The following is a 13,816-nucleotide window of genomic DNA, read 5'->3' on the forward strand; positions in this document are numbered from 1 at the left end:
CATAAAACTAGATTGACTCAAAATAGTAAAGCAAAACACGCAAGTAATGCAAAAACAAAAACAAGAAGGGGAGAAAGGGAAGAACTGAATAAATCACTTGGAACCCTTTTCCTTCCACACCTTGAAAAAACCTTTCCTTTTAGCAAACCCTTGAACAGGTGATGAGGGGGAAGAGTTGAAACCGTTCAAGTTCAAAAGGAACATAAGGGCTTTAAGAAGATCTCCAAGAGGAGCAAGAGAGGTTTGAAGCTGATTCTGGTTCCCAGATGCTATCATGTCATTACTCTGTTGAGTGGCTAACCACTTATAGCAATTTGGTCGAGTATGACCGGCAATACCACAATGATGACAGAGATGCTGCTTCTTCTGTTTAGGCTTTTGAGAGTTAGCCTTTTTAGTCCTAGGGGTTTTGGTTTCCTTCTTCTCAAACTTAAGGGGTGCACCTAAAATGGACTTACCTTTGTCTAGGTTCTCACTTACTAATTCAGTTTTATCATCATTGTTCTCAATTTTAATATTATTAGCAGGAGGAACAAAAACAGTAGTACTAGCAGAAGCAATGTTAGAGGAAGAGACTTCATACCCCAATCCTGTTCGATCAGAAGCAGATTTCTGAATGCTAAGCATCTTATCCAGCTTCGCACTTGATGCCCTCTCCAATTGAGCTCTAACTTGAAACAGCTCCGCTTCAAGCTTCTTAATCTTCTCAGCCAAGAAATTGTTCTCGAATCTCAGTACCCCAATAGTTTGATTTGCTTCATCAAACTTTGTGGAAAGTTCCTCATGGTTAAGTTCCACATCACTAAGCTTCTTGGTGGCTAGCCTATAGAGTTTCTCATGCTTCTCAGAGAGGTTGTACAGTTTCTCATAGGCTGTATGGATATCATTTTGATCATCCATCTTTTCAAACTTGGATTCCACTAATTCCTCTTCTTCATCCACATCTTTAACAATCCCTTCAGTAGGATTGACAGTGGTAGTGAAGGCATTCAAAATTCTGTCATCCTCATTGTCGAAATCATCATCAGGCTCAGTGTCGCTCAAAGTAGCAGCTAGTGCCTTGCTCTTCCCAATGCTCTTGAGATATGTGGGACATTCCTATTTTATATGAACAAAGCCTTGACATCCGAAGCACTTGGGTCCTGCAGGAACAGTATACTGACTGCCATCCCCAGCATCCTTCTTCCCTTTATCTTGACTCTTGAACTGAGAGGAGCTAGACTGCCTACGGTCCTTATTGAAGCCCTTTCCATTGGCATTTTTCATGAATTTCTTGAATTGCCTGATGATGTAGGACTTCATCTTAGAGTCTTCATCGTCTGATGACTCATCCGTCTCATTGTTCTTGACCTTCAGTGCCATGTTTTTGCCTTTACCCGACTTGCCAGTTCTTGTCAACCCTAACTCGTAGGTTTGCAGGTTACCAACCAGCTCAGTCAGAGGAATCTTGTCAATATCCTTTGATTCCTCTATCGCCGTGATCTTGGCATGGAATTTCTCAGGTAGAGATCTGAGCACCTTCCTCATAATCTTGGGTTCAGGAATGGTTTCCCCGAGATTGAAGGCTGAGTTTACTATGTCCTTGAGCTTGGCATAGAACTCATCGAACGACTCATCCTCCTCCATCTTAATTTCTTTGAAGCTAGTAGTGAGCCTCTGTAACTTCGAGTCTTTGACAGCCTTTGTTCCCTCATAGGTTGTCTGAAGGATAGTCCATGCTTCTTTTGCAGTTTCCGTGGAGGATATCTTCTTAAATTCCTCATTAGTGACCGCACTGAATAAGGCACTCAATGCTCTGCTATTGAAGTTTGCCGCCTTGATCTTCGCTTCATCCCAATCGGCCAGCACTTCTTTAGGCTTGGTCCAGCCTATCTCCACAGCTTGCCACACCTTCTCATCTAGAGACTGCAAGAAGGCTCTCATGCGTATTTTTCAATATGCATAGTTAATACCATCAAACAATGGAGGTATAATAAGAGACTGACCTCTATCCATGATAAACAGGGGTCAATGGATCACACACAAAAATTAAACCCTAATCAGAGTGTGCTTGCTCTGATACCACTTGATAGGCCAAAAACGTATTGACCCCTTGTGATGGATTAAATTGATTAATTAGCCAAGTTATTAATTAATCAAATTAACATGCAAACGCGTGGTAGCACAAACAAATCACCAATTAAACTAAAGTATGCAGCGGAAAATAAATGACACAGTGATTTGTATACGAATGGGGAAAACCTCCAAGGCGAAAACCCCACTGGATGATTTTAAAGTCACCACTCTTGAAATTCCACTATTATCACAACAAGCAGTTACAAGTAAAGGAATCTTAAATATCTTACCAACCTACAGTTGAACCCTTACCCCAATACCCAATTGGACTTGTTCTATAGTGACAATTTCTCCTTTTGATACACGGCTCCCAAGTACGTGACTAACCAATTATGCGGATCTTAGTACGCGACTTCAATCACCAACTAGAGAAGATTGTTGGCTGCAAAGTTCTTCAATTCATCCACACGATGAAAATCAAGAAGATGCTTGGTTGCAAAACCCTACGGTACAAAGACACAACAACTTCTTCACAAGAGAGATGAACTAGGGCAAGAATTTTGTCTCAAGTTACAATTTGCATGAACAAGGATTTCTTAATGCTTGTGCAACTTGCCACACTTTGACGGCCCTTAAAATAATCTTTTTATATGTCTAGGGTTAGGAGAAAAGAAGGCCCAAAGACACATCCACGGATTGGAATCAAAACAGAACTCATAATCTATTTTTCTTAAATCTCGACAGCTAAAGGTGTCGAGGTGCTGTCGAGCCTTGGGGCCAAAACAGCTTCTTAAAACTCAATAGATGCAGCTGTCGAGCTTTAATAAATAGCACTTCTAAGCTTGTTTCTTGGACAGACTTGATGACTTCAACACTTGATCTTGAAAACACAGTTTCTTGAAGTATAAAACTCATTCTAATTCTACCAAATTACAAGTAAAGTTTTGACAAAGGATTAACCAATTACATAAATAATGAATGACATATGTTCTAAACAAGTGAAACACATATGTCCTAACAAGGTCTGTCAGGACAATCCCATCTTCTTTTCTAAGGTAGTAATATCCGCTATCATGAGCTTTTCTAATGATGTAGGGTCCCTCCCATTTTGGCGTAAATTTGGAAGGTCCTAGGACATTCTTCTTTACATGCTCTACTACCCTTAACACCAACTGCCCTTCCATGAAGGCTCTTGGGTGTACTGTCTATCCATATGCCTTAGCCATCCTCTACTAGTACCTTTGACTCCTCATTCTGGCCACTTCTCGTTTTTCTCTAGCCCCTCCAGATCCATCAACCTCCTTTTACTATTTGTGCCTTCTGTACCTTCTTGAATTTCTTCGAGTACTACTCTTGGCGTAGGGATGACTAGCTCCACGGGGTTGATGGCATTTGTCCCATAAACTAGGGAAAATGGTGAAAATCATGTAGCTGTCTTCAAGGAACTCCTACATGCCCAGAGTACATCTATCAGGTGGTCACTCCATTTTCCCCCATACTCATGTTTCATTTTTTTGAGGATCTTTAGTATCACCCTGTTAATAGCCTCTGCCTGACCATTTCCCTGTGGATAATATGGTGTGGACCTCCCATGTTTGATGTAATATGTCTCAGTCAAGCTCTTCATGTCTTTATTTATGAACGAAGTTCCATTGTCACTGATCAACCTCTTGGGAATCCCGAACTGTGTGATGATATGTTCTCGAATAAAGTTCGTTACAACTGCTCCAGTGGCCTTTTTCAAAGGGACAGCCTCTACCCATTTTGTAAAATACTCGATGGCTCCATGATCCATATGTGGCCATTGGAAAGAGGGTTTATGGGTCCTATAAGATCAAGCCCTCAAGTGTGGAAGGGTCATGGTGTCGTCATATCTTACAGTACATTTGGATGAGTATGAATCGTATCTCCAAGTACTTGGCAGGCACGACACGTTTTGCCAATAGTACCCCAATTACAACAGCTGCATGTGGAGTCTTCTTTTCCCTGGGTGACTTCCACAGTCACCGGAGTGAACTTCCCTGACTACTTCTCTAGCTTCCCTAGATCCTAGGCATCTTAGGGGATCCTCATTGTACCCTTTTTTGAACAAGATTCCGTTCTGTAAGAAGTATTTGATTGCGAGTTTCCTGAGTTAGTGGGCCAATGTCCTATCAATTGGCGGGATCCCTTAAGCCAAGTATTTTAAGAATGGGGTCCTCCAATCTTCTGTCACGAACACAACATAACTTTCTTCTTTGTCCACCAAAAGTTGACACCTCTGACATTCCTCCTGTACAGTTATAGCCTCTTTGTTCATATTTAGCCAGTAGTACCCTATGCGCTGCATCCTTCTGTATAGTCTGATTTTACCTACAATCCCCCAGACCTGGCTGTGTAGTTCTTTTAATCTCAGCTTTCCTTCTTTCTCGTTGATACATCTGGACAGAATCCCTCTGGGCAGCCTTCTGTACAGCTTTCCCTCTATCAGAGTGTAATCTTTTAGTTCTTTGATGCTTCCTTCATGCCCCAATTTTTTTTTCTCTTTTATCTCGTCTTTCCAATCTTTCTATTCTGGTTCTTCAGGGAACATCTTTTTAAGGATCCCTATGATGGAATGTTCCTGCTTACTTACCCTTATCAAAGTACCTTTTCCTTTAAACGGTATTTGGGATCTCAAGGTGGCTAGTGCATCAGCGAATCTGTTTTCACTTCTTTGTGCGTACTCCATACTAAAGGTCTGGAATTTCTGCTCCACCTTCTACGCCCAAGTTCTGTAAGCTGCCAAACTTCACTCTCTTAGTGCGAAGTCACCCTTTACTTGGGAGATCACGAGGTTGGAGTCTTCCAAAACCCTCATATGCTTTACTTCTAAGCTGAGCACTATGGCTAGCCCAATTAGGTATGCCTCGTACTTAGCAGCATTATTTGAGCAGGAAAACCCAAACTTGAAGGACAATGGCATGGTATCCCCATCTTCACAGCTTTGTACAATTCCCAGGCCATTTGAAGTTGTCGCTGTTGATGCATCAAACCTTATTGTCCACTTCTTTCTTGGGAGTTTTGCCACTACCACCTTTTCGGAGATCTCCTCGCTAAATGGACACTCCTCGTTCCCTAGAAAGTGGGCTAGCAAATCTATTATGGCTTGACTTTTGATAGTCTTGGGGGTCCTGAGGTCGATGTCATATTGAGAAAGCAAGACCAGCCATTTTGCTATTCTTCTTGTTAGGAGAGGCTGATGAAGGAGTGTTTTTATAGGATGTGATTTGGTTACCAAGAGGATCTAGTAGGCTGAGAAGTACCATTTTAGCCTTTAAGATGCGTAGATGACCACTAGACATGTTTTTTTCTATCCTGGGGTACCTAGTCTTCGTATCTTTTAGTGTCCAGCTCACATAGTAAATGGGTTGCTCATTCCCATCATCATCTTCCTATGCTAGCAGGGCTTCTATAGCCTGGGAGCTTGATACTAAAAACAGCAACAAGGGTCGCCCACGTACTGGTGCTTGTAGGGTAGGCAAATGATTCATGGTCTGTTGGATTCTCTAAAAGGCTTCCTGTTGTTCAGTTCCCCAAGTGAACTCAGCCCCTTTTTTCAACAGTTTAGATAAATCACTTGTGACCGAAACTAATCCTGGCACGAACCTCTTGATGTAGGAGACTCTCCCCAGAAAACTTTTGAGCTCTTTAACTATTGTAGGCCATTTCATTGTTGCGATGGCTGTGGCCTTAGCTGGATCCACACTTATGCCTCTATGATGTACTAGGAACCCAAGAAATTTTTCAGCAGATACTCCAAAGGCACGAGATTCATGCATAGTTTGTACTTCCTACACCTTTCAAAAACTTGTTCAAGTACCTGGAAGTGTCTTGCCCTGGTTTTTGACTTTATCACAATGTCATTTACATAATCTTCCATTTCCCTATGCACATATCATGGAAGATAGTTGTCATGATTCTCTGGTATGTGGCCTCTGCATTTTTAAGGTCAAAGGGTATCACAGTGTAATAAAAATTTCCGATCGGGGTCCTGAATGCTGTCTTCTCTACATCCCTAGTAGCCATACGGATTTGATTATACCCACTATATCCATCCATAAATGAGAACATAGAGTTTCCTGCAACTAAATCTACAAGGAGATCAATATTAGGCAAGGGAACTCATCTTTTGGACATGCCTTATTTAGATTGCGAAAATCCACACAACACCAGATTTGACCATTCTTTTTTTTCACAAGTACTATGTTGGAGAGCCATTTGGGATGCTGGATTGACTTGATGAACCCAACTGCCAGTAGCTTCTTAACTTCCTGAGTTATTTGAGCCTCTATATCATTGTGAAAGACTCTAGCTGGTTGGATCATTGGCTTGACTCCCGGGTCCACATTGAGAGAATGGACTACCAGTCCTGGATCCAGGCCAGGCATCTCATCGTATGTCCATGCGAACACATCCACATATCTCATGAGCAATGCCGCTAACTATTCTTTTTCTTGTGATGTCAGCTGACTGCTAATGAAAACAGGCTTCTGGGATGCCAGCTCAGCCCCTAAGTTTGCCTCTTCCAATTCCTCATCGGGTTGGATTTGTGCTTCCTCGATTGGGTCCTCTAGGATTTTTTCTTGAGCCATCATACAATCTGGCGGTTTAGGACCTTCCTGTACTACGTATTCAGGCCTTGCGTACCTTCATAAACGATATATTAGCCTCCCTCCAGGCTCTCGTACTATTACGCATTCCCGAGATCCTGAGGAGTTGGTCTCCTTCTTTTGCATTTTTCTGTCCAAGAGGTTCCTCAGGTCATAGGTACCCCCTCCTTCTTCTTCTTCCAAGATAGGTGCTCCTAGGGTCCCTGGCGTAGGGCTCTCATCATCTGGTTCCAACTCGCCATAAAAAATTGTTTCCACAAAGTTCACTTCTCCTTAGCTGAAAGAGTTTGGGTTGGGAAGGATCCTTACGGGCCTCTCATTCAATCTCCCTTTAACATATTGATGGTAGGTGGAGGGAATAAGGCAATGCTTATGGAGCAGGGGGCGTCCCAACAAAACATGGGAAGAAACCTCTAAGTTAATCACATGGAATCTGGTCAGGGCTACTATTGGGCCTACTCTCAAAGCCAACTACACATATCCTTTAGTCGATTCTGTTGATCCTCCAAATCCTATTATCTCCATAGGAGCCCCCAAGATCCTCTTGCCAATCAGGCCCACGGCTTCTAGGGTACTTAGGGCTATGAGGTTGAGTGATGCTCCTGTGTCTATCAATGCTCTTCTAATTTGGACACCATTTATGATGGCCATTAAATAAAGGGGTATGCAATGGTTTGGGTATTCAACTTCCATGTCCTCATCCGTGAAGGTTATTGCATTGGTTGTTTCCAAGTAGGCTCGGCTGGCATGAGATTCTGCTGTGAAACATTCCACTCCAAAATCTACTGCTATATTCATGAAGGATTCTGTGGCCATCGTTATTGCTTCTGGCCCAAATCCCAATTGGTTGAATAGTGTTCTAAACTTAGGGCTTTTCTGAAGGGTCCTAATTATGTTTGGATGGAATGATCCTCCAGATTCTTCTGCTTCCATCGGATTTCCATGGATCACCACAGCCACCACTCCCTTCCCTTTGTGATTGTGTAAAGGGTTCCTTTGCACCTCGGGTTCCTTTTAAGTGAGCTTTAGGGTCCCCTCTGTAAGCTTCTTGTGAAAAAGCCTACGAAAGGGTCCGACAATCCTTAGTAGAATGCTTGACATAGTTATGAATTATGCAAAATAACAGATTCTTTCTTTCATCTTTAGTAGGTGGCCTGGATACAGTGAATGGTCTAACGATTCCATCTCCAATCCACTTATCCAAGACATGATTCAATTCTTTAGTAGTACATGGGATCACAGGTGGTTCCTTGGCCATTTTTCCTTCAGGTCTCTTCTTCTTTTTGTCTACTGAAGCCGTCATGGCTTGGGGTACTGGCACCCTCTTTGTTCTCATAGTCAGCGTTGTTCTCCTGGTCCTTTGTTGCGGGTCGACAAACTAGGTTATGCATAGATTTTCAAGGTTAAGCTTGTAATCAAAAAGCATGTTGGATATGCAAGTCTCCACGAGTTCCTTTTCTTTGTGGTCTCCATAGCAGTCCAAAGAAACGTCTTCAAACCTTTTGATGAACTGGATAGGATCCTCTCCAGGCCTCTGCCTTACCATTTGAAGGATTTGGAATGTGGCCTTGTCCTTACTTGGATAGTACTTTGCGCAAAACCTCTCCATCATCTCATCCTAGGTCTTGATGGACTCAGGCCTCAAGGTAGTGTACCATGTATTTGCTATGTCCACTAGGGACTTAGCAAATTCTCTTAAACACAGCTTCCTGTCTCCTGCATAAGGACCCATGGTGTGAATGAACCTACTCACGTGCTCCATAACACTTCCATTTCTCCCATCAAAAGGATGGAACTTTGGGGGTTCATATCCCTTGGGATAAGGCTTGCCAAGGAGTTTTGGTAGGAATGGGGGATCCCGAGAAAATTGCTTGGAGACCCCCGAGAGCTTTTCCCTTTCTTGTTCTGACATTCGCCAGTGTAAGATACTAGGGGTTAGCTCCACCGCCTACTGCTAACCCTCCCTCTGGTTGGGCTCTCTCTTAATTGGCCATAGGGGGTGTTATCTCTGATTTCTTGAGTCCTTCCCTACTTGAGGAGGCGGATCTCCTGTTGCAAATCTTTCATCATTTCTGTCATTCAAGCCACGAGGTCTAGTTCCTCTCCTCTTCCTCCCCCTTGCGTCTCTATCCTGAGACAACCTCCTACTCCACCAAAGGTACCTTATTCCTCTGTCTGGAAGCTAGCTCATTTTCTCCTACAGGCTCAAATGCCACAGGTGGCACATTGGTACCTTTACTGTTCCTTGGTCTTGAAGCTATGCTTTGCGAAGGAACTGCTTCTTCCCTCTCCTTTACCCAATCCCCAACGGAGTTGCCAAAATGTGTGGGTTCTTTTTTTAAGACACATGCTCAAGTAGGAACAAGGATCCTAGGCCTAACACTTATTGTTTTAAGGGACTGAGCTTGGTTCAACGTAGCTTAATTGGGCTGATTTTGAACTAGGTGATGCACAGAGCACAAATCCTACAACACATACATGCTAACATACGAGAAATATATGCATTGAATAGCAAGAAGACAACAAAGGAACAAAATGATTAAGAAAGAACATGAAATAAAGCGTTAGAGATCCTTGAAATATATAAAATACTTTGTTACTTTCTTGATTATGTAATACACTACGCTCACTACGACGTGTTACAAGGTCCAAATAAGTTCAAAAATCACAGACTTAGATGGCCTTTTAGGCCTCTAAGACTTGCAAAGTTTGAATCCAAGTGTGTTCTCTAGTGGCTACTTAAGGATACTGGACGGTATTTCCCTTTCCTTTCTCTCTTTTTGAATTTTGACAAAGTTTTTTCTCAAGGATTTTACTCTAATGCACTGTTGTTGAATGCCTTTTACTGTTGGTTGCTCCCTCTTTTATAGTGCCATTCTAGGGTTTCCGTGGTACCACTGATTCCCCCCTTTTGCTCTTTTAGGTACCAGAATCAATGTTTTGCCAGCAACATTAATGGCTGGTCCCTTCCTCTTTCCTCATTATCTTCTTCTTTTGAGGTTTTCTCCTCAAAAAGCCTCTTGCTAACTTTCCAGTTTTAGGGTGTCCTAAAGGGCTGACCTTTGGTCATTCTCCTTTCAAGGCTTCTAGATCCCATCTTTTCAGGCCCAACTTTTGACTGCTTTCCCTTTTGTCATTTTTCCCAAGCGAGCTGATTCCTTTCTGCCAGGCTGAAAGATCGCAAGCCTCTTCCCTTCTTGGTTCTTCTTCTTAGGTTCCCCAAGGTTCCATGCTCTTGTTTATGAATTGCTGGTCCCAAGCCCTCTAACTTCTTTTCTGCACCCTTGGGCGGTTGAAAAGGACATATCTATTCTTATTCCTTGTGTTTCTTGGCACCCTCCTCTGAACTGTCTTAATCCAAACCTGGTTTTGCTGCACGTCCCGAGGATCCCAGGCTCTTAGGAATTCCCAGGTATCCTAGCCCGATTATTTTCCTAGACTCCCCAGTGATTCTTCTGACCTTTAATGGCTGGGTTGAGCTTTTTTCTTCCTTTATTTCATGGGGCCCGAAATTTGCCCATCCATGGACTTGGGCCCCATTTGATGGACCCTTAATGGGTTTGGACCTCTCCCCTTTTTTATTGGGAGCTCAAATGCTTTATCATTTTCTCAGGCTTCAATCCTTTGCATTGTTTTGGGCCTTGGTACGTCATTGTTATTTTTTGGACCTCAACAAATACTCACCCTAAAAATTGATATGATTATTTCACTCATCTAGATAAGACAAACTTATCGCTGAATATTTTTAGTATATAAGCATAGGTTACAACTTACAAGCTATTTATTTTTATTTTTATTTTTTTGAGAAAATACAAGCTAGTTTAATTAAAAGTAGAACTTGATGGGAAATGTAATTTTTATTTTATTTTTATAAGTAAGATACATCATTACAGAGAAAAGAAAAAGAGTGGAGATGAAAACGGGACATCCCAATTACACAAAATGACCCAACGGGCAAGATAGAAAATGAGCTGAGAAGTTTACATGCTTATGAACAAAGATAGAATCCCAACACAAAAATGAATTCAATTAAGGCTTAATCTCTGCAATGAATCCTTAAGATTTGGAGTGGAAGTTGAAAGATTGACAAGTGCATCAATAAGCATTTTGGAATCTCCTTTAAAGCAAACATAGTTGAACTTGTGTTCTATTGCCATAGAAATAGCCAAACAAGCTGCACTTACTATTAGCTAATAGGGGTTCTCAAGGAGGAAGCACTATAGAGTAAGCAAAAATGATATCCCCCTTGTCATTTTGCAAACTGCCACAACTAGGGAATTTTAAGGACGAATGGCTACATGATCAAAGTTTACCTTGAACCAACCTGACTGATGAGGAGTCCAGCTTGATTTTCTGAAGCTTTCAGTGGAATGCAAAGATTGCCAAGCAGATTAATGATTCTAGTAGTTTTTTAACATACTTCCACTGCTGTTTTCAAAGGGTCCAGTGTACACTTTTCAAAAAGGACACGACTTGTATCCAATGTCTAATTTTACTAGACACGCTGAGATGCAGACATATATCCAAAACTAAACACATGTTTGCATCTTAACGTGTCCAGTAGAACTGGACACTAGTCACAAGCTCTCCTCTTTCAAAAGCTACTAGATTTCTAACCCATCATATCTTGTCAAGTGACATTGCAGTAAATAAAGTGAATCGTGCTCCATCATCCTTACTTAATCTCAGATATTTAGAGGGGAAAATTACTTTCTTGACTAGTTCACTAGTAGAGAGAATTCCCAACCTGCTAAGATTAATTGGCCTATATGAGTTAGACCAGCAAACTACAGAGAAAGGGAAATCGAGGAGAATATGCTCTAGAGATTGTGGTTGTCGCATAGAACATGGGCTGTTTCTTGTTGGGGCCATCTGCTATTCATAGGAATCAAAGCAGTATTACTGAGGAGGATGTTTAGTTTTTATTGGTGTTTCTACTTTCTATTCCATTTTGTCTAATGGACCTGGATCCTGGAATCTAGGTGACTGGTCTAAAGGTAAAGCATATTTAACAGTGAAATTTCCAAACTTGTTTGGTGTCCAACTGAGCCTATCAGGTGAGGGGTTGGCTAGGAAGGGAATTTTGGTTCTACATTTGACTGTGGGGTCATCAAATATAGAGGAGAGTTTATTTATATCCCACTATCCCAGGTTGAATCTAAATAGAATTTCAATTGAAAAACCCAATGGGTCTTGTTTGGGATGGTTTTACTTTTATCAGGTAATTGCGATCCTTGAATATGGCAAAACGTACCTCCTCAATCAATTGTGGTACACCAACCGACAACTTTTATGCAAAGCAAATATATCTTACAAAAAATAACTAAACTATTGCATGTGAGATTTGTGGATAGAATTTAATAATAATTTTTTTATAGAGTTTTAATTTATGACATTCACTTTTAATTATTGTATTTTTTATTATTAAATTAAGATATTAATCAGTTTTTAGTGTAGACGATGATTGAACCCTAAATTTTTTATTCAATCCTTAAAAATTTTATTAATTGAGCTAACTAGAACCCACTAGAATTTAGTAATACTAGTTTGTTAACTGTTTTATCATTTGCTAAATTACTAGTTTCTTAATTGTTGCATCTAAGAATTCAGCCCAAAATAATAATAAAATCGTTGGATCTAGGAGACATCATTCTTATATTAAATTCACTATGCCCATTGCCCAGTGATTGTTCCAGGAATGTACCCCAATTGCAAGCAATTACAGATCATAGCTAATTGTATGAAGTTTTAATCATTAAGTTACGAATGGACCGCATACCTACAATAAGACTTGGTTGCTCATCCAATTTCATTGTATATTTTTAGTCATTGCTTTTAGTTTAGACTTTAGACTTTAGAGCAAGCATGCACATCATACTAATTAATTAATCACTACGAATCCTATAGAGATTATCGGTCCAGTGATGCACTCTATGACTGTAAACAAAATATAATAAGAGCATCCACAGCAGTGGAGCTAAATAGCTATATTGCTATTTTAGCTCCACTCAAACCCTAAAACCCTCCTGCAGCAATGGAGGCAAAGCTAAAAAAATTTAGCTTTGCGCTACAGTGCTCATGTATCAATACATGAGCACTGTAGCTGAAAGTTATAAAAAAAAAAAGAATTTTTTATTCGGGCCCCGATTAAAATAATTCAAACAAAACGCCTCTCTCTCTCTCTCTCTCTCTCTCTCTCTCTCTCTCTCTCTCTCTCTCTCTCTCTCTCTCTCTCTCTCTGTGCACTAAAGCTTTCAACTCTCTCAACTCTCATCTCTTCTCTTTCAACTCTCTCAACTCACTCAAGCTCACCGCCGCCGGCCCATCACCGACCCACGCCGTCCGAAGCTCTCAACTCTCTCAAGCTCACCGTCGCCGAGACCCACGCCGTCCGAAGCTCTCAACTCTCTCAAGCTCACCGTCGCCGAGACCCACGCCGTCCGAAGCTCTCAACTCTCTCAAGCTCACCGTCGCCGAGACCCACCGTCACCGACCCACCAGCTGAGACCCACCGCCAATCAACCCTCTCAACCTCAGACCCACTCCGTCCCAAGCTCTCAAACCCACACCGTCACCGACCCTCCAAGCCGCCGATTAGCTCAGACCCACGCCGCCGATCCTTATGAGTTTGATCTGGGTTTTTGGTTGAGTTTGACCGCTGATCCTTCTGAGCTCACCGCTGATCCTTCTGGGTTTTGCTCCATTTTTTTTCCTTTCTTTTATCACCGTGCCTCTCTCTGTCTCTCATTCACTTTCAGAAAGAAAAGTTCAGAGGATTGAAGAAATGAAGCAAACAAAGAGGAAAAAAAAAATACGTGTATTTGGATGAAACCAACAAATAAGATAAAAAAGAAAAAGAAAATAAAGAATAATAAGAAATTAAAATTAAGTAATGTTTTATAATATTTTTGTAATAAATTTTAAGCGGTAGATTATTACTACTTAATATTGGTGAGAAAAAAATAAATTTTTTGATGGTGGCGGTTGCAGTGGTGGTGACAGTTGCAATGGTGGTGGTGGTAGTGACAGTGATGATGACAGTGGCTGTGATTGTTGTTTATTGTAGAGAATATATTATTCTATTACGTGGCGGCGGTGGCGGCGGTGACGGTGGGCGGCGGTAGTGATTG

The 13,816-nt window shown here is 41.4% G+C and overlaps 1 protein-coding gene across 1 annotated transcript; it reads right to left on the reverse strand.

Annotated features, from left to right (window-relative positions):
* Positions 1-4,825: 4,825 nt before the first annotated feature.
* LOC142625355 (uncharacterized) lies at positions 4,826-5,855 on the reverse strand. Its single transcript, XM_075799034.1, has 2 exons — positions 5,683-5,855; positions 4,826-5,207 (listed from the first exon to the last, which is right to left on the reverse strand). The coding sequence occupies exons 1-2, from the start codon at positions 5,853-5,855 to the stop codon at positions 4,826-4,828; spliced, it is 555 nt and encodes a 184-aa protein (XP_075655149.1).
* Between the last annotated feature and the right edge of the window lie 7,961 nt (positions 5,856-13,816).

This window comes from Castanea sativa, chromosome 2, assembly GCF_040712315.1.
Source record: "Castanea sativa cultivar Marrone di Chiusa Pesio chromosome 2, ASM4071231v1".
In the NCBI taxonomy this organism is placed as follows: domain Eukaryota; kingdom Viridiplantae; phylum Streptophyta; class Magnoliopsida; order Fagales; family Fagaceae; genus Castanea; species Castanea sativa.